This window comes from Pleurodeles waltl, chromosome 6 (assembly GCF_031143425.1).
Source record: "Pleurodeles waltl isolate 20211129_DDA chromosome 6, aPleWal1.hap1.20221129, whole genome shotgun sequence".
In the NCBI taxonomy this organism is placed as follows: Eukaryota; Metazoa; Chordata; class Amphibia; order Caudata; family Salamandridae; genus Pleurodeles; species Pleurodeles waltl.
The window spans coordinates 622997880-623008600 of record NC_090445.1 but is presented as its reverse complement, the minus strand read 5'-3'; the positions used below and the strand labels follow the sequence as shown (position 1 = coordinate 623008600).

Sequence of the window (10721 nt, the reverse complement as noted above, 5' to 3'; positions counted from 1 at the left end):
ATGAAAACAGTCAGGTAAGGTGCTGAAATTGTGGCTTTGCCATGTTTTCACTGTGATACACTACTATTCAAGAGGGCATTCAAACTGTAATATCGTAAAGTTGGAAGCCAGCCCTTGGAATTGTCCAGCTCCTCAGTTCAAAACGTGAGTCGCTCATCTAGTTTATGTTTCTGCTTTGCATTCTGGGGCTCATAGTTTTATTTTTATAATGTGATACAAGCTGGAAACCAACCCTTGGGCTAGTATTAGTAGAGTTGTCCAGCTCCCTAGTTTGATGTGTGATTCAATCATTTAGTTTATGTTTCTGCTTTGCAATCTGGGACTTGTAGTTTTATTTTTTTATTTTTATAAAGTGATACAAGCTGTGAATACAAAGCAGAAACCTTACTAGATGAACTGCACATATTTGAGTCTGTAAAACCTGAGCTGCGTGTGCATGTATTTATAAAACTGACCTTGAGGAGAGGTTACAGTTGATTATGGTGTACAATGGTCTTTATTTTAAAGCTAGTACTTCACTTCTAGACTGACTGAGGATTATTAATATCATGTGTAATGGCTCTCCTCAAGCATGTGAAAAATCCTGTTTATTTTGTTCGACTCCCAAGACTGCAATAAAGGGACGGTGATCCATTCTTGAAGAACTATTAGTTATTCATTGCCTAGCAGGAAATGTCGCCTCCTTCAACTGCCAAGTAAATATGTTTTGCACCTGGGAGTAGTTTGTGTTTTAAGGGCCTTGATTAAAAAAATATTCCATTAGTCCTACTAGCCCTTTAGATCTATGCAGGGCCACTGGAATTATGTGGCAGAAAGGACCAAAATATGCGGCAGGTTGACTAATTAATGTGGCAAAAAAGTCCAGTTACGCATTTACAATGCCAACAGCTCCCAACTCAAGTAAATGCGAGACCTATTGCATTGTAAATGCTTTTTGGCTGTTTGTTGGCCTATTTAATGGTTTGCTGGGCAGGTTTTTACTTTAAAATTTCCTGATATTAAAACAGACATTGCCTGCAGGAAGCTCAAATCCACGCAGTTTTCCATTCCTTGCAAACCAAGTATACAGTGTGTCTTTACAAGTTCACAACTTCCCCAATTTGCATACATGGGCCAATGATTTTTAACTAATTCGCAAAGGAGGGCCACTTTTATTTTGGGTTCTGGGCCTATTTTCTGTCCCAGTCCCCGGACAGTCTGCTACTGTTAATCTACACGATACTTCTGGTCCTCCTGTGCGAGGACTCAGCCTTTCCCCAGCACTAACACAATACAATCATACATGCTCGCTAGTTAGCTATTTAGGAAACATTTTAAAATCTTACAACAGATTTTGCAATGAGTCTGCAGGGTAGGTACCTGGGACCCCGTGCGGTGAGCTGGTAAAATAGCTCAATAGGTTAATGCATCTTCCGCATATGTGGGTAACTCGGAGGTTATTACATTTATATCCTGGGAAAACTGCCACTGTATCTTAATGTCGTTTGAAAAAGGGAGATTGGGTTGAGAAGTATTAACATGTGGTTATAGGTTTAAAAGACAAGGTTTGGTTGTGTAAGGAGACAAGTTAATCAAGACTTTGTCCCCTTACATTGTCTTGACTGTGGTAGGTGTCTATCACAAGACGGGTTCCCACAAACAAAGGGCAGCCTCTGTGGACATAAGGTAAACAAACACTTTTTAAGACAATGTAGCCGGTCAGCCCATCATTGTGAAATGCATGCTATCTCTGCACCGGTGACCGGCCCTCCTTCACCAAAGAAGAGCCATGAGATTAGAATCAAAGTCCCAAACCAGGAATTTCCGCGTTTTCCCGCTCAGCGTTCTCCATAAATAGAGCACTGCGGGAGCTAGTGCTGAGTTTAGAGCTGGTAGCCCTGGGTCCCTGGGTGCCGGTGCGCCTGGACTCTGCTGCAGTCAGCCAACTCTGCAGCATCCCTGCATCTCGGCAGAGACATCCGCGTGCGCAGACGTTCTTCCTCCAGTGACAGGCGTGAGTATCCCGCAGAAGGGTGTGGACTAAAGCGGGAACACCAGAGGGGTATTCTAAGAGTCATGGTCCAGTGAAGTCCAGGGAAGGCACATCAGAGGGGCATTCTAGGGGTGATGGTTGGGTGCAGATCAAAGAGGGCACCCCAGGGATTCATTGTCCAATCGAGTGTCCAGTTCAGACCACTAAAAATATGCCTTTGTGGCATTCAAGTGGGGTTGTTAACATCAAGACAGGATGCACTGGAGGGGCATCATATGGCTGATTGTCCATTGATGACAAAATAAAACAACCACGAGGGGCATTCTAGGGGTAGTGGTCAAGTGTAGACCAGAGAAGACACATACGTGGCTAGAATACTACTGTAGAAGTGATGCTCCTGAACAGGCATGCCATAGGAGCACTCCGTGGGTGATGCGTCTGTGAATTCCATCTAGGGCACGAAAGGGGCATTCTCGGGGTGATGTCTAGAGATGCCAGAGAGAGCACAGTAGAGGCGCATTCTGTGGGTGACTGCTGGTATAGGACAGAGAGGGTCACCAGAGGGGCATGCATATGAATTGGCATTCTGGTACTGGCTACAGAGGACACACGAGGGCAACATTCTACGAGTGATGGGTAGTGCTGGGTAGGTGGGCATTCTGTGATGGTCCATTTTATGACATTTTCATGTTAGAGTGTGTTTTGAAGGTAGTGGAATTATTTGCAGTAGTCTGAACACACACCAGGGGATTCCAAGGAAAAAGTACCCTTTTCTGAGACACTAAACTAACACAAATGTGTGGCCACTATGTTGATATTCATTCAGGTAAATTGTGACAGTCTGCAATAGACAAACTTTAACAACTATGCAGTAAGTCTCTTAAAACGCACGGTGCCCAGTCTTCGTTTCTTGTCATATGGCTTTTTCCTGTGAATGACAATGAATTAGTTTGCCCATTCCACCCACTTTGAGGTGGTTCTTTAGTAAATCATCACTAGACAAATGCGATAGCTCTGTCACTCTGGGGTCGACGTTATCCCTTTTGGCATTATTAAAAAGGAGGGATCCTCATTGCCGACTAACTGCCTACTGCACAACAAAGTGCTTAATAGTGATGGTTCAGCAACAAATGAGGTAAGGCAGACTTAATGAAGGACTTATCTACTCAGAAGGGTGGTGTGTTTACTCATGCATCTCTGCATCAACAAACAGAAAAAACCCATGTGCATTAAATGATTTTTGTGTGAATTGCACAAGCATTCTGATTATTTTTGTGAATACGCATAAAAGTTGTAGTTAAAGCAGCCTGTATTGATTCTTCTGCATAAAAACAAATAGCCCCTTCCTTCAATAAAATCCTGTCTCACTCCTTTGATCTCTTTCATCTTTTGTTCCCTTATTATTTTCCTTACCTCTCATATCCATCGATTCCTCAATTCTGCCCTTCATGCATTTCCCCCTTTATGGTCACAGTTCCACTCATCTCCTCTCTATTCTTCTTTTCTTTGACTCACCCTTCTCTTCTCTACCCAACATTTCCTTACTCCTTTCCCCCTTTTCCTCTTACACCTTGTTTCCTAGGCTGTTCTTTGCCGTCTTCTCTTCACTCCATTCACCCTGATCATTCCATCCAGAGCTGTCATTATTTGATTTCATGAATCAGATACACCTTTCAGTTCTTTTTGTTCCTTAAAATCTCTTTTTAATAATTTCCTTATTTTCTAGACACATCTTCAGAATAACCCGCTGTCCAGGATGGGGGCTTTCGCTGTGTTGTTCCTGATGTTCCTCTGCATCCTTTACACTCAGCCAGCATCCAGCTCAGGTAAGATGTATGTATGTGGTATATGTGTAGCAAACACCTTACCAGAATGCACCAGAGGACTGTACAGGGCCAAAAGCAAGCTTACAGTGAACAAGTGACAGGAGAGGCAGCTGGTTTCTGGTAGCAGCAGACTTCTGCATTGTGATGTGATGTTCTTTAAAGACAGATGTACTCAGAATGGGCAATCTCAATATTACCTTTCCAAAATGAACTTTTGTGGTCACGCTGTAATGTGGGATGACATTCTTACCTATAAACAATTTATGACACGTATTTATTAAGAGAAACAAGTAGGACATGACCCTATAAAATTACAAATATAAGATATAAATGCCATAATGCAGATGGGTTTCTTTCAGACATCACAGTGTGTATTCACTTAATCAATTGAAGATTGGAAATGTAGTTATTCACCAAGGAAACACAATCCTGTTTGTTATTAATACAAAAGAAGTCTAGTTACAGCAACCTAGCTACTTGTCGCATAGTTGGGGGTGAAGGGGTATAGAGCGAAAACAGATGGAATAACAGAACATGCTGTAAGAGACTCTAAAAAGGAAAAGGGAATGAACAAGAGTGCACAAGGAAGGAAAAGAGAAAATAGAAACAAAAGAGTAGGGTGTAGAAGAATAGGAGACAGTAGGCATAAATTAGATGACAGAGCCCAAGTGCCCAGGGGGCACCGAGCTCCAACATGGCCCCATGTAATCATCCCAAAGCCCAGATCTATTGACAAGAAAGGAGCACAGATTAATTCAAAGATTCGTAGTAGGTTATTCAAACAAGGGATTAGCCTTTAAAGAAATGTCATCAACATCTGTCAATTCAGGCTGCTGCATCACTGAACCCTCTCATAATAGACCAAGCATAGTTAGTTAGTTAGTTTACTCGGTATAGGGCCAGATGACATGAGGTGTGTCAGAGTCAGGTTGCCAACATCTCCTGCAAGAAAAGAAATAGGGCTAAGCCCTACTGAGTTTAACCAGGACCATCACATATACCATTAGTGTAGTGTTTGAAAGATGCTGCACTTCAGATGGGACTCTTTCATGCTCTTGTTGTGCAGGAGAATCAGAGCGGACAAGGTATCTTCAGATTATGGTATGACATGATTGAGAAAGTCTGTCCTGCCAACAGGAGTGCAGCCTTTCTGGGTTTGTAGAATATCTCATTAATCAGGATAGTGCAGAGGACACTGTGATCCCCCTGTGCTGTCCTCGTAAATTCAGTTCCGCTAGACTGGCAGAGCAAAAGAAGTCATTCCCAGGTGGGATCCTCAAGCAGCTTGTAAGCTGAAGATTTCTCTATTATTGTGAGCATGTGCAACAGGATGCTCGTTAAGTCTTAGAAAAGCCTGACATGACCACAATGCAGAAAGTCCTAAGCAAATGATAGCACTCAATTAAATTATCATTTGTCAAGAATTTGCTCATGGACCCTCCAAATGGGGACTTCCAATTCATGCAACATGGCAGCTTTGTGCAGGCATCATAAAAATATTTCTGTTGCATTTTACTAACCATCTTGTTTGGCAAGATGACAAGTTGGTGGGCAGAACTGATGGAGTTTCGTTCAGTGGAATTCCGCGGAGTAACAAAAAAACTCTGCAAGATTCTGTGGAGTTCCACCAACAAGTGGAAAATATGAAGCTCATGCTGCAATTTAGCACCAGTAGCACGAACAGTGCTGAAAATCAGCGTGAACGGCACCATGCATTGCACAAGAGTGCACTGCTATTCAAGTTGATTTTGCTGCTGCTTGAGGAGAAAATCTACTCGAGTGACAGCAAATCTACTTGAATGGCAGCCCTCTAACTGCGATAGTTCACAACCACCCAGGACCCCCTGTGACTGGCCGAATTAGCAAAACATGCTAGGGGGAGGCAAATCTCACTCACCAGCTCGCATTTTCTGGAGCCTCACAAGATAAAACTTCAGCCACACAACAATTTGAAGAATTTGGCCAAATTCTGCATTAAAGAGTATCGTGGAGTGACCAAAATTCATCCATTCCAGGGGCAGAACGAAATGTTATCTCTCACCTCTACATATTATATTCTTATAGCTAAGCACAGTTACCTTTGAATGGGGATGATCTCTGAGAATGAGAAAAAAAACAGTCATGAGTCCTTATAAAGGCATGGTGTGAGCTAAAAATCACAATGATTGGTCTGCCTGAACACCAAGAGTGCAGAGAGGGCTGGAAATGTTTATTGTGAATATTATTATGTTTTTAAAGCACATGGGGCCAGATGTACTAACTGGGCATGTGTAGCTGCTAAAATGCTTTACTGTACACACTAATCCAATTTTAGGAATTGGAAAAGATCTTCTGGGATCCTGAATGAATACTAATGTGGTATCTGGGCGAGAGTTGTAGGCATCCCTTCCAAATATCAAATCAGTATCTTATCTATCAATATTCTGAGACTTAAATCCATTTACAAAACACTGAAATGTTACAGAAACCTCAAAGGAGGTGGTATAGCATTTGCAGAATGGAAGAGTTCCCCTAGGGAATATAAAAGATGGTGTCCAATTATAATGTCACAATTTGTGACCCACCTTATTAATATGTATCAGGTAGGTCAGAACAAACCAATTAGTACAATTATTAAAAACAATTAATAAAATCATTTACTGGTCAGAAAAATACTTGTTACAAACTGCAACCAGTACTTTGCAACCAGTAACTAGAACATCTGGCTGTTAGTCTCTATTTACGTAGCACTTGGATCTTAGTAACAAAGGGAGATACAGCTGACAACATTGAATGAAGAAGGTTCTTCCAAAGAACATGCCTTCCCCTTGAGTGGTCCAACATTGAGGTGGTCTTGTGAGTGTAGTGCATTCTCATTTTATGCTTGTGGACTTTTATCTTAATATGCATGATTGCCAACAATGGTCTGGCCTTGTATGGAATTAAAACGTAGGAAAGGAAAATTCTGTCTGTGGAAGGACAAGTGCCATTTCAACAGTGAACTGTGCCTTCAAGTGCAGTAAGTCAGGAGCTGGTAAGATATGAGCTTTGCAAATGCCAAATGGCTGCACTTTTGGGCTATCAGAGTGTCATGATGGTGTACTTGATGAAGGTCATATGGATGCACTTGAACAGTCATCTCACAAAAGAATCTAGTTCTGTGACACCATGCGTTCTTCGGGGAATAGCAAGATGATTCTGTCATTCCTTAAATAGAACTGATATTTACGGAACTAAAGTCTGTTGGGTGTGATAGAAATCTCTTAAGGTCTTTAGCCTTACAGCTAGAACCGGACTGGTTCCAAGATTGAGAGGCTAGACATTGTTGGTCCGGAGTTGAGAATGAGAAACAAAGACTTTTGTTGAGGTTCATCTTTAAAAAACTGTAACACATCCGGCTAGGGTGTCCTCAGTCAAGCTGTTGAAAGCTCTGGTCGACCGGTGCCTTGCCTGCCCACCTTAGACAGATTTAGGTGTCAACAGCATAGCTGCAGAATTCTAGGAATCACTGATGGGTGTATCCTATGCAGAGCGGGAAAGAGAGAATAGCCTGATGCCACTGGATTATGTGCCCAGAGCAGCATGGTTCCCTGAGGGTGGTTTTACTAGACAAATTAAACTTGCTTTTTGAGTAATTAACAAGATAATTAAGTTAAAGGACTGTGATTCATATAGTTGAAGTATATTTAGGTGAAGTGAGAGTTGCCAGTCATGGCAGACTAGATAGATTTACTCCAAAGGGCCACTAAATACCCTCCTGTAGTCGATGAAATGATAACGCTGTCAGAAAGCGTTACTTGCACAACCATTTATTCTTCATTAAAATACATTTGGTTGCGAAGCCCATCTGCTGACTTCCATTGAGCGCACATTCCAGTCATCAAGTGATCTTCCGTCAGAGATCTGAAATTCGAACGCCCGCGTACTGACGAGAAATTACAAATGCATCATCTAAAAACTATCATAATAAATACAGTTACAAAGACATAACACCTCCTCATCCTGGGGTGGTTAAAAACACCTCCATCCCCCGTACAAGTATTATTCTCAGTGTTTGTGCATTATCTCATGCTTATGCACAGCTACCCCTTTGGCACACAGTGATTATAGCACGACTCCAGGCCTCAAGCACTTTATTCACTCCATCCACGAGTTACCGCATTCATGGACGTTTTTCAGCCGACTCGTCATGAGGGTCTATGGCCCATATTTATACTTTTTGACGCAAAACTGCGCCAACGCAGTTTTGCGTCAAAAACATTTGCGCCGGCTAACGCCATTCTGAAGCGCCATGCGGGCGCCGTATTTATTGAATGACGTTAGCCGGCGTTAGCCGGCGGCGCTGTCTGGTGTGCGTTAAAAAAAACGACGTACACCAGGCAGCGCCGGCGTAGGGGGAAAATGGCGTATGGGCGTCCAGAAATGGTGCAAGTCAGGCTGAGGCAAAAAAATCGCCACAACCCGATTTGCGCCATTTTTTTACGACGCCCATCCCCCATTGAAATGACTCCTGTCTTAGCAAAGACAGGAGTCATGCCCCCTTGCCCAATGGCCATGCCCAGGGGACTTCTGTCCCCTGGGCATGGTCATTGGGCATAGTGGCATGTAGGGGGGCACAAATCAGGCCCCCCTATGCCACAAAAAAAAATACTTACCTGGACTTACCTTAATGTCCCTGGGGTGGGTCCCTCCATCCTTGGGTGTCCTCCTGGGGTGGGCAAGTGTGGCAGGGGGGGTCCCTGGGGGCAGGGGAGGGCACCTCTGGGCTCATTCTGAGCCCACAGGTCCCTTAACGCCTGCCCTGACCCAGGCGCTAAAATCCGGCGCAAATGCGGTTTTTTTTAGTCCCGCCCACTCCCGGGCGTCATTTTTGCCCGGGAGTATAAATACGACGCATATGCATCGCAGTCATTTTTTAAGACGGGAACGCCTACCTTGCATATCATTAACGCAAGGTAGGTGTTCACGCAAAAAAATGACGCTAACTCCATGAACTTTGGCGCTAGACGTGTCTAACGCCAAAGTATAAATATGGAGTTAGTTTTGCGTCGAATTTGCGTCGAAAAAAACGACGCAAATTCGGCGCAAACGGAGTATAAATATGCCCCTATGTCTTTCTCTAAACTAGCCCTGGACCTACATTTATTTAAAACACTTTCCCACAAACTTTAATCTAACTAGCATTCTAACTAGCATTTACCCCCACCCTACCCTTTTTGCTCCTACCCCTTCGCTAACCCTTCTACCTATGGTAACATTAACCCAAACATTGCCTCGCTCCTCCATGACATTTTCTCAGGAATGTTTTTGCAAATCGGTCTTTATATTCGCAGTTCATTTAAGTCGAGCAGAGCAGCTACCCAGACGCCCTAACATTTCTAAGTAAAATATGTAAAAAGTAGGTATGACTTCTCATAAAAGCTAGTTGACCTATGAGTCAATAGTAGTGGCGAATCTAAGAGCACAGCTCTGTCACGCGCCAAGCAACAAGTGCGATTTCTAAATGCTTTGTGACAGCACAACACTGTAAAATGTTCACCTTTGCACTTACCACTTTTCCAGTGACCCTGCTCCATTGTTAGAACCTGTGTAACAGAATAGCTAATTATCAGTGTGATATAGCGATTAGTAAATCCCTTATGGCAATACAAAAATAATCTAATTGATGATGGTAATCAGCCAGTGAACTTTAACTATAGTCACAGCAAAGGAGTGTATTAGTGGAACTTCTACCCATCAGGAGATAGGTCAGAGTCTGTGCTTGTTTTCTCATACAGTACTTGTGGGGAGCGTGGATCGTTTCACAGTACCCTTCACTGTTGCACTGCCCCTAGACTAGGTGGATAGTTATTTCTGCACACAATAAAGATTTGGAGAAATAAAATAGACAAATGGAGAGGCATGTTAGTCTACATTGTCAGTGAACTCTCTCTTTCCCATTTTCTGACTGTGTCCACGGAGGATGGAGGACCACCACTGTGGAGAGCATAATGTGATGCATTGCAGACTTTTGTTAACAATGTCTTGAATCATTGACAGTGTATGTTGACCTGCATTAAATCTGTTGATAGAATCTGTTTCTGATGTATTGTCTTATTGTTATGATGCAGATAAACTGGTCTATGCCTACACCACCCAATTTGAGGAGATCTGGAATGACAGGGAAAGCGGGGCAAAGAATGACGTGTCCATTTGGAGACCAGTGGCTTTTCAAGCAGGTAAGAAAGAGCCAGTCTAACTAGAGATATTTATACTAACTAGGTACAGCTGAGACTCAAGTGGGCAGAAAACGGTTTACATGGAACCTTTGATATCCGCTCCAAAGTGAATAAATGTTGGCAACAAGCTGGCAATTTGGCCTCTGCCTAAGGCAAACACTCAACTTTCTGTCTCTTTCATTCAAAGCCCTTATTCCTTAAATGTCCTGCTAGCTGTTCATAAAGGGCATCAATTGCAATACTCCCTTTTAATTAGATACCAACAAAATTGTCAACATCAGATACAATCCAATTGGTCCAGTTGGGTGCTATCTTATTGGAAATGTGTTTCCATCTCAACGGCAAGCTATGTGCAAGGCCAGATCAACAGACTGAAACAGATATTTAAATGACAGGGTAAGTGGCATGAACAAAACTGGCACTGCTCTGAACTGGAATCTGATCCATTTTTTGAAAAAATACATTTTATGTATGAAAACAGGCAAGGGGTCCGATTTAATGTTTGGCAGATGGGTTACTCCATCACAAATGTGGCAGATATCCTGTTTACTATCTTACAATTTCTATAGGATATAATGTAATTGTAATACAATAGACTGGATATCCGTCATGTTTGTTTCGGAGTATCCCCCCCCTCAAACTCTAAATCAGGCCAGGAGTTATCCCAAAACTGTGTCTTGGGATAAGTCAATAGAAACTTTGTTTATGTTCAGATTTTTACTAATA

General features: G+C 42.6%; 1 protein-coding gene across 1 annotated transcript in view; it reads left to right on the top strand.

Moving 5' to 3' along the window:
• The first annotated feature begins 1847 nt into the window (after positions 1–1847).
• Positions 1848–10721, top strand: part of LOC138300076 (uncharacterized) — a 75990-nt gene continuing 67116 nt past the window's right edge. Inside the window, exons 1-3 of the mRNA XM_069238950.1 lie at positions 1848–1993; positions 3699–3798; positions 9888–9995. Of these exons, the coding sequence (XP_069095051.1) occupies positions 3729–3798; positions 9888–9995 (178 nt within the window). The 5' untranslated portion in view covers positions 1848–1993; positions 3699–3728. The remainder of the gene's footprint in view (positions 1994–3698; positions 3799–9887; positions 9996–10721) is intronic.